General features: G+C 36.5%; 1 protein-coding gene across 3 annotated transcripts in view; it reads left to right on the plus strand.

The window, feature by feature from the left end:
- The window catches only part of ANKRD28 (ankyrin repeat domain 28), a 164,916-nt gene that overhangs the window by 46,655 nt on the left and 104,712 nt on the right, over window positions 1-13,549 (plus strand). For 2 of the 3 annotated variants that reach the window (XM_074195760.1, XM_074195763.1), the window contains exons 1-2: window positions 5,681-7,205; window positions 8,392-8,475. In XM_074195760.1, the coding sequence (XP_074051861.1) occupies window positions 7,089-7,205; window positions 8,392-8,475 (201 nt within the window). In that variant the 5' untranslated portion in view covers window positions 5,681-7,088. Of the gene's footprint in view, window positions 1-5,680; window positions 7,206-8,391; window positions 8,476-13,549 lie in introns of those variants that run through there. The other variant, XM_074195761.1, reaches the window with a different exon arrangement.

Consider the following 13,549-nt stretch of genomic DNA (forward strand, 5'->3'; position numbering starts at 1 on the left):
TCTTATTCTGAACTTGTCCATTATTGCCATAAACATTAATCATTTACAGTGGTGACTTCTGAGTTACAATTAAAAGCTAATTAATAAGTCCACAAATCACTAGTTATTTTTAAAATGGAATTGTGCAAATTAGAGGAGCATAAAATAAATTCATTTTGTAAGGAATAATGCTTTGGATAAATTAGAGGAAAATGAATCGGAATACTGTTGTATTCTTTTCAGGCATTAATATTTTTGTAATAGGGATAGTGAACATGACAGGGTGATTGGACATTTAGAGAAAATTGCTGCATTAAATTTTTTCAATATTTTCTCCTCCTCTCCTCCCCTCCCCCCCAGCAAGAAAAATAGAATGTTGTTACACACAGGTAAAACCCTCTCTCTCCAAAATAAATTCCCCCCAAAAGCATCCACCTCTCCATCCTCAAGTCTCTTTACCAGAGGGTGAGTGTTCTTCTGGAAAGTGATGTCATTTTATTGTGTTGGTGAGAGTTCTTAAGACTTTTAAGAGTTGATTCTCTTTATGATGTTATTGTTACTGTAGAAATTATTATTCTGGCTCTGCTCACTTCACATTGAATCACATTGCATCGATTTCACAAGTTTTTGAGATTTCTCTGTAACTACCCCTTTCATCATTTCTTCTAGCACAATAGTATACTATCACATTCATAAGCATAACTTGTTCAGTCATTCCCTAATTGTTGGGTATCTTTTCTGTTTCACAATTCTTTATCACTACAGAAAGAGTTTCTGTAAATAATTTTGAAACTTATGAGTCCTTGTCTTTTTCCTTTGATCTCTGGGTAGAGCTCTAGTAGTGGTATTGCTAGTTTAAAGGATATACACAGCTTAGTGACTTTGGGGGTATAAGTTCCAAATTGTTTTTCAGGTGTCTGGACCAGTTCATAGCTCCACCAACAATGAATTAATGTACCTATTTTCCCACAGCCTTTTCCAGCATTTGCCACTTTCATTTTTTGTTAACTTTGCCAATCTGATAAGATATGATGTGTGATGAGTTTTAATTTGCTTTTCTCTAATTCATAGTGATTTTTGTTTAGTCCTTTCAGTGGTGTCTAACTCTTTTGTGACACCATTTGAGGTTTTCTTGGCAAAGATACTGGGAGTGCTTTGCCATTTCCTTCTCCAGCTCACTTTACAACTGAGGAAACTGAGGCAAATAAGGTAATTTGATTTGCTGAAGATCACAACTGTCTGAGGCAAGATTTGAACTCAGGTCTCTGGGTTTGATACTCCATCCACTGCACCATCTAACTGTCCTCCCCTCTACTTCCACCCCCACTCCTTCCCACTTCCTTGGTCTTATCCATATTCAGTTATTTGGGCTTTCTTGGCAAAAGATTTTTTTTGGGGGGGGGGGTTTCATTTCCTTCTCCAGCTCCTTTTACAAATGAAGTAATTAAGACAAACAAAGGTTAAGTAACTTACCAAGGATCACATAGCTAGCTACTAAGTGTGTGAGGATGGATTTGAATTCAAGTCCTCTTGACTCTAGACTACTGATAATTTAAATTTCTTCCTCTTAAAACTCTTCATACTTTGATGATTTATCAATTGGAAAATGACTATAAGTTTGAGTCAATTTCCTATATATCTTGGAAATGAGATTTTTATCATAGTAACTTGTTAATAAAGATTCCCTTCCCACCACTTGATTCCTTCTCTCTTCTAATTTTAACTGCATTGGCTTTGTTTATGCAAAACCTTGTTAATTTTATGTAATCAAAATTGTATACTTTACCTTCTGTGCCCCCCCCCCCCCCCATTGCAAGGCAGTGGGGTTAAGTGACTTGCCTAAGGTCACACAGCTAGGCAATTAAGTGTCTGAGGCCGAATTTGAACTCAGGTCCTCCTGACTCCAAGACTGGTTCTCTATCCACTGCACCACCCAGCTGCCCCATCATGAACTCTTTCTCTATAGTGTTGCAGGTAATTTTTTAATATCATAATTCCCTTTATTTCTGAGTTACAAACTCTTTTGGACTCATCTTGTAGATGATGGGAGATACTGGTCTGTACCTAGTTTTTTCCAGCCTACTTTACAGTTTTCCAATAGTTTTTGTCATAGTTAATTTTTACCTCAAAGCTGGGATCTTTGGGTTTATCACGTATTAGGCTACAGGGCCCATTTGCACTGTATATTGTAGATAATCTATTCCACTGATTAACCCCTCTATTAATCAGTTGTTTTGGTATTTATGGCTTTATAGTATAGCTTGATATCTGGTACTTGTCCTTTTACGTCTGATTTTTACCCCATTAATTTCCTTGAGATTCTAATTTGTTCCTCCAGATAAATTTTTATTGTTTTTCTACTTCTGTAAAGCAATCCTTTGGTAGTTTGATTGGCGTGACACTGAAAAAGTAAATTAATTTGGGTAGTGTCATTTTTATTATATTTAGATCTGCATTTGTGTAAAAGTATTTTATATTTGTGTTCATATAGTTACTGAGCACTATATCACTATATACCTTGGAGTGGGGAGAGAGACTACTTAGAAGGCTATTGCAGTAGTCCAGGCAAAAGGGAATGAAGTATGAGCTAGGTTAGTTGTTCTATGCTAGTGGAGAGAAGGGGACAGTTAGTAGAGATGTGTACAAAGAAATGATAAGATTAGATAATAGATTAGGTATGTGAGGCGATTGGGAGTTAGAATTGAGGATGTCACCAAAGTTTTGCTGTTCTGATTGACCAGAGGATGGTGGTAGTAGAGAAGTTGAAAAGAAATGAGTTTTGTTTTAGACATGTTGGATTTGAGGTGTTTAAGGGATATAGGTTTAAGATTTCTAAAAAGAAATTGATGATATGACATGAGAGCAAGGGATGTTTCTAGATCCTTGGAATCATCTGCATAGAGATGATAATTGAACCCAGGGGAACTGATTGTGATCATTATGTAATATCGAGGGAAAAGGGAAGAAGGCCCAACCTAGAGTCATGCCTAATGAACTTGACATGGATGACAAGCTAACAAATGATATTGACAAAGCAGCTGTTGGTCAGATAAGAGAAGAATTAGAAGTTCAAAACAGGAAAAGGGGATTTGAGGAGGAGAAAAGGCTGTCATTAAAGCCTAAGGAGAAGAGAGTATCTGAAAGGAGAGGGTTCTCATCAGAGCAGTCAAAAAGGATGAAAACTGAGAAAAAATCATTTAGTTAGGCAGTTTGGAGAAGGTAGTTTCATTTTAATAATAGGCTAGAAACTAGAATGCAGAAGATTTTAAAGGAGAAGCAACCAGTGGTAAGGTGGTTTTCTCAAAGAGGAAGAGTGGAAAAATAAAGGATGACACCTATCAAGTATAACAGGATCAGGCGAGTTTTTTAATGATTGGGTAGACATAGTAATAATATCTAGCATTTCTATGTGCTATGAACTTTACAGATATCTCATTTGATCATCACAACTACTATGAGAAGTAGGACTCCATTTTACATTTGAGGAAACTGAAGCATGTTTGAGGTTAACTGAGGCTGAAGTGACTTGAGATGTCTGAATGAGGTGAAATGAGATAGAGGACATAAGGTGAAGTATAAGTTGAGATTCTCAGGAGGAGGAATGGGATACACAAGATAAAAAGTAGAAGACTTGAGAAGAAACCATGTCTAGAACAGTATTCTAGAGGGTGGAATATTGAACCAGTTAAATAGTTGTAGAATGATTGCCTTTTTGTAATAAGGATCCAGTTGAGATTGATTTTTTTTTTTTAGTTCACTTGGTGGCCCCTGAAGTGTGGCAGATGGTAGGAGTTTGACAAGGTTTGATTAGGGATAGGAAGCAGTTAATGAAGTTCATGAAGCAGTTAAGGTAAAAAAGTGAGGCAATTGTAACCAGTGGAGAGGTGGAGGGAATGGTAGTTGTGAAGAGACTGAAGAAAAATGTTGGAGTTACAAGGCAAAAGGAAAGATGGGTTTGATATAAATAAGTTATTTCTGAGTTAACATGGAAATGGACCACTTGTTTGTGATACCCTTTATCAAGGATATGACCATCCTTGTGTGTAGCGGAAGTGACATAGAGTAAGTGGGTCATGGGAATTGAGGGTATTTGAGGAAACAATCAAAGTGTGAGGGAAGGAGCTGTGGAAAGAAAGATTGGGATCCAGCCAGGCACTGAACTCCTTGAGGAAGAAGGCAGATTGGTGGTATTGTGGGAGGTGGTGGAGGATCTGGATGGGTAATTGATTTGGAAAGCATGAGCCTCCAAGAAGAGTGATTGGGGGGGAGGGGCGCAGTCTGGAAATGGCAGGGAAAGCAAGGAGTTCTCCAGTTCCCCCCCCTTCATACCAAATTGGGGAATGAGGAAAAGTGTATTCAAGGCAGGAGCTGTGGTGGAGAGCCTGGAAGCTAGCAAAACAGCCCTTTTGATTAAGTGACATTACAGGGTTCCAGTTTGACCTAAGATACTTGATTCTTGGGACCCTAGTCGAGTCACTGAAGCTGTTCATCTCAATTTCTCTGCTGTAGAACAGTGGCCTTGTTTTGAGGATCAGATCCTTGAGATGATCTTTATAGACAGTACTTATCAGCACAGTGCCTGGCACCTGGGGAGTGCTTTTTAAACACCCTTTCGTATCACCTTATTCTGTCATCCAAATTTCAAAGTCAGAACCTCCCTCAGACTTGGCCCACATTATGTAAATGACATTTTATGTGAACTAACTTCTTCATTTCTCTGTGTGGAGAGGCTGCTGGAGAGAAGGGTCTGACTGCTGCTGGGAGAGCGGGAGAGGATCTGATCTATTGGCCAATAAACAAACCTATCCTTATACATCCACACACACACACACACACACACACACACACACACGTATATGTATATATACACACACACACAGATTTCCAGAATTTTTTTTGTATCCTTTTTGTCCATTGTATATTGTTTGCTTGTTTCTCCTCCATTAGACTGTGAACTTCTTGAGAACAGGATCTATTTTTTTTTTTGACCCCTTTTTTGTATCCTCAGTGCTCTGCATAGTGATTGGCACATAGTAAGCCCTTAACAAATGCTAGGGGAAATGCAGCTATTTTTAAAAGAGATGTGAGTCAATATGATAAATTTATAGGAATCTCAAAAGACATATTCTTTCAGGTACTGGCATATGTAGATCACTAAAGCATTATTATCCCAGTTTCTGAAGCCACTGAAATGTAATGAAGTTATACTATGAATAGCTAATAGAAAAAAAAATTGGTGGGTATTTTGGTTTGAAATTTCCTGAAGAATTTTTGTCTAGCTAGATAGACAGTTGTCTATCTGTTGTATTCTTTATTTGGTTATAAATTTATCTCTAAATCACCAAAGATGGATAACAACTTTATAAGAAATCTATTTTAACAGTTCTGCTTAGCATGAAAGGGTTAAATGTCTTCTATACAGTACCATATGAAAACAGTTAAGCTGTTTGGAACTGTTTACTTGCATAAATGGATGTTAGTCAGCAGAGGCACTCTAGCAGGATACCAGATTTCTTTGTGGCTTTTAGTGGAAAATGTTAAAAGCATGCTCATTTTTCAGCTAAAGAATTTAGTCTGATCTGAATTAGTCACAGAACTGGCATGGGCACTGTGATTGTGAAGACTTTACAAATGTGGCCCATTTTGGGGGGTGGCTAGAGGAAGTTACATCCTGAGCAGTGGCTCAGTTCTGTGGTAAGTGTAACATGTGAGCATTACTAGGCATTTTCTCCTGCGGGTCTGCAGTCTGCTCTTCAGCCTAGGCTCAGGCGGAATGCTGCTGTGGAGCTGCCTTTTCAGGTCCCGGGGCTGATTTTTTGTCATTCTTTTTAACGATCAGTTCATTCAAGGGGTTGTGGCTTTTTTAAGATCAGCTACCGGACACAGAAACATCTGAAATCGCCTCAAAAGGCCAGCGGTGGAAGGAAACTGGATTGGCACCAGCCCAGATGTTGGAAGAGTAGTCAGCAGAGAAGATGCACGGAGGATTTTTTGTCCCCTGAAGGAGGACTGTATAATGGAAGCTGGATTCAAGCAGAGATCAAAGGAAACACTCAAGTGATAAACTACTTTGTGGAGAAAAAAGGCTGAAGCTGTAATTTGGAGAGTTATTTGAGCTTCATTGCTCCTTCAAACCGTTACGATTTTTTTTTTTTTTTTTTTTTTTGCTCAAAGGGTTCTTGTTGTGGGTTGTTTGCTAGAGCAGTCACAGCCAACTGCTGCTTGATGGAGGAGAAATGAAGGCTCTGCATTGCCTCTGCTATTGATGAAAATAGAGCTATTTGCGTTTTTTTGTCATTTGGGAAATCTCGACAAACCAGGCTATATTCTCACCCCAGGAATCTTCCGATTGTCCCTCGTGGTCTGACTCATCGCGTGTAAATGTATTGCAGCTTTGCCGTTGATGCAGAAGAGTGGGTTTATTTTTTAAACATAGAAAGACTTGTCAACCTCTGAGCTCCATGTTTGGAATTTGTGCTGAGCACAGACGATTTTTTTTTTCCCTGGAGTATTTATCAGCATTAAGACCAGTGAAACTCAAAAAATGAAGACTTGATGGTTTGGATTCAGAATAGTGAAGATTTGGAAATTTTTGTTTTTGGCTCCAAGTGAGCCAGTTCTCCAGAACCAAATTGACCTTGCCCGAATTGGGGCTAGCTGGGATCGACTCTGTCACTGCAGTTGTCTTTCCTTTCAGTCAATACAAAGTGGTGTCATGTCACTTCAGACAATGACTTCTCTGTGGTGACAAAATTCTACTGGGAAGAAAAGTGATACTAAAGAGGCATACATTTTTAGAGGGTAATTTTAAAATGAATTTAGATTATACCTGGAATTAGTTTACATAGGTTTGGTTCTGACTTCTACTAATAATTTATATAAAAAAACTGGTGGCTTTAAACAGAATAATAGGACCTGGGAATTTTAGGATGTTTCAAAGCTCTGGGGGTCAGTTACCACTGGAAAAACTGAAGTTTAAAATTAACTTTTAAATGCCAGCTGTAGGACACAGAATGTTCGCAACTGTGCCCAGAAGAGGAAGACATACTACTTGGGATATACTAGCCGTAACTTTTGTTATATAGTTTGAAATTCAGTGTTTTAAACGAATGAGTCGGGTGTGTATTGTTGTTTTGGAGGAGATAGAGGATGAATCTCCACCATTTGATTCTAAATTGCCTCAGGAAAATAAATTCCTTTCATCTTCAACTTCTGGAAATGTATTGGTAAGATAATGATAGTTTCTTATCTATTTTTTTATTCTGATGTATGAATGATTTTTTTGCATTTTAAAATTAGAATTTTTAATAATTTGAGTTTGTTTATATATTTTCAGTTTCCAGGTATGTTACAATATAAAGTGAATATATTTCTGTTACTCTTGGAGATGAAAAAAATCTTTTGAGTGGACACAGGCTACATATTTTCAGCCTTGAAAAAGAAAATTAACTTTCTTTTTATACAATTATTTCAGTCTGACTTTAGATTGCCTATAGCATCTATTTTGAATTTCACTTCCTTTCTATGTCTAGTCTGTAGTTTGTGAAATCAAGGTACCAAGATTTGGCAGCTCTGCCTATTTTAGGAGAGACTGACTGCTACTAGTAACACGAAAGGCCTGGCATGTAACAGCTTGTATATTGTTTACATGTATGACTTTATCTCATACTGTGTTATCTTTAGCCTTGTTTTAAAAGCTGTTGTCAACTGCTTCTTCTTTGCCTAGTAGAACATGATATCCTATCATAGATACTTCTGCTGTTGATTAGGAAACTTATATTTAGACTTACACGTGTTTGTGTGTGTTAATCATGCCATTCAGACATACTGTACTTGTTCTAAGAAGAGGGGAACTGAATCATTTATGTAAATTTCTAGATTGTGAACTCTTATGCTATATTCAATGGTAAAACTTCAGTTGTAAACACCCAAAGTGTTTTCAAGAAGACTTTATTTTAATGGACCTTTAAATTGGTCAGGAATTACCTAAGTAAGATAGTTGGGCCTATGAATTTTAGATCCTTTAGTTTAAGCAATTTTATTGTAAGATTTATAACCTAGTCTTAAAACAATTCAGATGTATCTGGATTGTTACATTATTTTGTTCTGGCTAAATTATTTTGTTCTGGCTAAACTATATTGATGATCTTTTTCAGTCCTACCATTTTTTTTTCTTCTCCAAAGGTAATAATAATCATTTGTGCAGTTTGCAAAGAAAACATAACAAAGTTCATACAGATTCCTGCTAGATAGTGGCTTTTAGTTATTGGTAAGGGGGGGGTAGAGGAAATGCTTTTTATTGTTGCTCTTGCCTTAGAAATTTAATGTCCATATTATTAGAAGCAAAAATGTTTTATAAAGAATTTATGGCCAAAGATGATTTTTTTATACCCCTTTTCTTTTATATTTTAGCCATCACTGGTTCAAGCTATATTTAATGGAGATCCTGCTGAAGTTCAGGAACTAATATTTAAGAAAGAAGATGTTAACTTTCAGGTAATTAAAAGCAGAGTTAAATTTAGATAATCTTCCAAATCTCCTTGAATTGTATTTTTAAGACTTCTATTTTACAAATTTTCAAATGAAGAAAAAATAAATTTCTTCTGTGAAAAGAGTGATATGTACTTAAAGTAATTAATGACATATGCTTTTTGACCTTTTTGTTTTGGTTTTTTTAATGTTGAAATCACAATTTCTTCCTATAAATGTAGTTGTAGAGAGATATTGAGCACATATAAACCAAATATCCTTTGTTTGCAAGAGAAGAACTTGTCTACATTTTGTTATTGTTGTTTTTGCAATTGATATTTCAGGCCTGAGTTACCATGTAGTGAGTTTTTAAAAGGAAGTTTCCTAAAATTTAGTAATTTGCTCCTGGGTCATAAAAGTTAGTCATTTACTTTAGTAGGATCAAGCCCATTAATGCATTTCCACCGAAACAAGTGTTTCTCTATAATATTGTGAGTAAAGTAGTGTCTTGCTATTTCATGTGATCTAGAAAGTAGCTCTAATAAAATGGGGTTTATGAGTTTAAAATTATTCAGCTCTAAATAAAAGAACCTTTTTTCCTATTTTGTTTCTTTTAAGTGCTATTGGTTACTTAATTAAAAAGGAGCACAATACAGGAGAGCATTGTCCTTCCTTTTTAGAATATGTTTAACTCTGGATTAGTTATGTGTGAACTTTGCCTCTTGATCTAGGTGAGTATAGGTTCCATTTATTTTGGAAGGGGCCAATCTGGTTAAAGGATCCCCTGACTAGTTTCATTGACAACCTTCAGCTCATAGTCATTTAAAGTGCATTTCATTAATGTCAGAGAGGTTTAAGACCAACCTCCTGCATTCATTGTAGGTTTCCTTGTTATTACAGTTGGATATGTTATTTTATACAGCCAGCCAGTTAATGAGCTTGAGTGGATATGAGTGTATGTGTAGGAGGAATGGTGATTATTATGTTATTTCCTAAGTTCAAGACTATGTTCTGGATAATTGAAGTTGTGTTATATAAATGGATGTTACAACTTTAAAATTGATTCTTTTTATTCTCTTAGCGCATTTTTTAAAAATTTCCCTTTTCCTATTATTCGTAAATAATATTAAAGAGGAATGAGAGAGAGGTTTCCTGTTCATCATTTATTTAATCTCTTGAGTTCTCATTATAGGTGTTTAGGTCTCTAAGGTTCATGAAGGGTGAGAGAATAAATAAAAGTACACTATCTCACAGAATAAAATGCATAAGATTTTGCTTAATGATTTTGTTCAGTTACTCAAACTATGAGAAACATTTGCTCATTTTGGAACTATTTGATCATTTTGATTCATTTTTAGAATTATAAATATATGAAAGCTTATTTTTCTTTATTGTGAAACATTTGAACTCTATTGGTAGTTTTTTTTTTAAGTTTTAGCAAGGCAAACGGGGTTAAGTGGCTTGCCCAAGACCGCACAGCTTAGGTAATTATTAAGTGTCTGACACTGGATTTGAACCCAGGTACTCCTGACTCCAGGGCCGGTGCTTTATCCACTACACCACCTAGCCTCCGCCCCTGATAGTTTTATTTTAATTGTTACTGAAATGTTAAAAGAACATGTTAATTTTTATCGAAATGTTAAAAGAACATGTTGACAAGAAAAAGTTACCTAATTTCTTTGACTAGATAAAAATTACATTTAAGTATTTTGACTGATGTTATTTCACCATCATTCCTAAGATACAGACCATAATTCACAACTCCTTCCTTTGTATATCTCATCTCTTCTCCTTTAGGCCATTCAGAGAAGGTTCATTTGGGGGATCTAAAGGTCTTGCCCTAGATCTCTGGGTACCAGTGGGGCAAGCAAGCTGTTATCTATCTCTTCGTCTCATTTATATGACTAGCCCAGTCTCCTTTTTCTGTTCTAGTTCTTTCTGCTGACATCCTTTATGCCCAGATTCAGAAATGCAGTCTAGCTTACTCTTCTAATCATTGCCCCATCTGCATTGTCTTTTGAAGTACTAATTTTAAAAATTAGCACAAAATTAGCCTTTCCCCTTTCTTGACCTAACCACCTCCCCTCCATTTGAGAACTGCTCTTATAAAACATGTATAACTAAGCAAAACAAAGTAAAGTCAAGCAAAGGTCCAGGGGTGTGTGTGTGTGTGTGTGTGTGTGTGTGTGTGTGTGTGTGTCTGTTTTGTTTGTCTCTGTGTGTCTGTATTTCTCTCTCTCTCTCTCTCTCTCTCTCTCTCTCTGTACACACACACACACACAGACACACAGTTTTTTCACCTCTCTGTTACTGATTTCATGGAAGCTATAGGTCTTGTTTTTTAAACTTGCTTCAGCTTTTCCAGTAGCTGTTTGCTCATTCTTCAGCCTACTTTCTGACTTTGGACTTGGTCTTTAGGGTCAGGCTTTGTGCAATTTTGGAGGGAAGGTTTGAATTGGTCCCATCGCTGCTTTCTTAGCGTCTTCAGTGCTCTGTTTTTTAAGGATCCCAGACTGAGGATCTACAGTTCATTATCTCCAAAGTGGTCTGTTTCTGGATAAAGTCTATCCCTGCTCTCTCTGCAAATTCCTCATCTGGGTTAGCATCTGAGCAACAGTAGACTTGATATCAGCCAGTTGTGCTGTTTGCTGGATTGGGATGCTAGAACTGCCCTGGGTTTGAGGGGGGGTTGTCCTGGTTTTTCCTCTTCAGTCTTCAGAAATTTCTTCTGGTTCTGAATCAGCTCTGTTATCAGCACCTTCCAGAGTCTTCTTATTGAATGCCACTACAGGTGCAGGTCTTCTTTTAGCCTGCTTTCGATCTGTGACTCTGAACTGGATAGTAGGTAGCATAGTTGCCAGTTGGTATCTGTCCCCTTCTGTCAAGGTGTGTGATCTCCTCTTGCTCTTGGACACAGCTGTGTGCTGGGGGGGCTCCATGAAGCCACTCCTGACCAGACCTTATCTCAATGACCTTATCTCTGACCACCAATCTCGGCTGACTTTGTGGGTACAGTTCCCCCCAATTTATTTTTTAGTTTTGATATTTTTTATTTTCAAATTTTGAATTCCAAATTCTCTCCCTCCCTTTCTTTCTCCTTCCCACTGACGTAGCAATTATACATGTGACATTGTGTAAAACATTTCTCTATAATCCATAATTTTTTAAAAAGCAAGGAAAAATAAAGTGAGAAAATTATACTTCAGGTTTTACTCCAAGTCTTATCAGTTCTCTCTCTGGAGAGAGAAATAGGGAAGGGAATGGCTTCATGTTTATATTATTAGTTAGTAAATAATTAAGTGAAAAATGAACATTGATTTTTTTTCTTCCTCTATACAATGTTTGGTGTGTGTGTGTGTGTGTGTGTGTGTGTCCAATCATGGAACCATAATTGATTAACTTGAGAAAAAAACCATAATATCTTAAGTTGTATGCATAACTTGTAACATTTTTATCAGAAAAAATTGACAAGCATTTCTTCTTATAGTTTAGATTAGCCTTTGCAAATTAAGATAGAAAGTTAGTGATTCACTGTCACTAAATTATCTGATTTAATTGTAAATTTTTTCTCTGCTTAGGAGAGAGATTGCATATGTGCTCTAAGGGCAAGGAATATAATGCAACAGTATTCATATATAAAGTGGAGAATTGCTTGTCATGTTGTCAGATTATGAAGTCTTTTTGGATAACATACTGAAGTATTCATTTTATCACTTAAAAGCTAATATCCACACTGTACAAGATACATTCTTTCAACTCCTGATATAAATGCATCCTTACCAAGCCATGACAGAATTAATGTCATTATAATGAAAGACATTGAAATCTCACTGCATGTCAGGGTAAGATCTATCAAGATATCTTTAAAGCATTTGGAAAAGTTGAAAACTTTTGTTAGCCTTCTTTTTGGGGCTAAATCATAGGAAGTGATTTTACAGGTGTATACACACACACACACACACACACACACAAATTGACATGACTAAATTGGTCTTCCTTATAATGTAAGCACTTGTTGAGGACAGGAACTGTTTAAAATCTCTTAATATGGCCTCTTTCAGATTTTTTTTGGTCCTCTTTAGATCTTGCTCTGTGTTCCAAAACACTAATCTACTTCTAGTTCCTTGTCTCTTGTCTTTGCTTTTGTACAAACTGTCCTTCAAGCCTGGGAAACTCTGACCTTCAACTGTATCTTATTTTCTTTAAAACTACCCAAAACGCCACCTATGCCAGGAGATCTTTCCTGCACCCCCAACTGCTGCTGCCTTGCCCTTTGAGATCACCTCCTGCTTACTCTTGACATATCTCATATGGGCCTAGTTGTTGACATGTCTTCCCCATCAGAATGTAAACTCCCTAAGGACAGCGACTGTTTCACATAATATCTCTCACAGAGTAAATGCTTATTATTAAATCCTCACTGATTGGACTAAATACTTGTGGAATTAGTATATGAAGTTAGACTATTCAGAGTAGGTTGAACCAGAATACCATAGTTGAAAGTCATTCCAAAAAGATCTCTCTCCTCCCTGTTAATTTGTTTAATTTTTCCTATATAATTTATTATAGCTTCATAAGTAATTTGTTTTTAAAAAACTGATTAGCTGCTATTTAATTTGGCTATTTTATAATACAATTTTAATGCTAAACATTTACTGAGCTGTATCTTTTCTTTTCAACAAGAGCAAGCTTATAATAAGTTATCTCTTCATCACCAGGGCTAATTTTACATCCAAGATACTAACAATGATAATAGTTTGAAACTTATATTGTATTTTCTCATCCCAGAAACAGCTTGCTTTAGACTTTGGCACTGAACTTCTGAGTACAGCCAAAAATTGTATTCGTTTTCTTGATTGTCCCTTCTTATACATCCAACTTCCAGGTCACTAAAAACCCCAGCTTTTAGTGAAAATGTTCAACTAGATCAGGTCCAACCTTACTTTTAAAAGTTTTTATTAGGGGGCAGCTAGTTGGTGCAAGTGAATAAGAGCACCAGCCCTAGAGTCAGGAAGCCCTAAATTCAAATGTGACCTTAGACACTTAATACTTACTTCTCTTTTGATCTTGGGCAAGTCACTTAACCCCATTGCCTTGCAAA

Source organism: Macrotis lagotis, chromosome 7 (assembly GCF_037893015.1).
Source record: "Macrotis lagotis isolate mMagLag1 chromosome 7, bilby.v1.9.chrom.fasta, whole genome shotgun sequence".
Taxonomy (NCBI): Eukaryota; Metazoa; Chordata; class Mammalia; order Peramelemorphia; family Peramelidae; genus Macrotis; species Macrotis lagotis.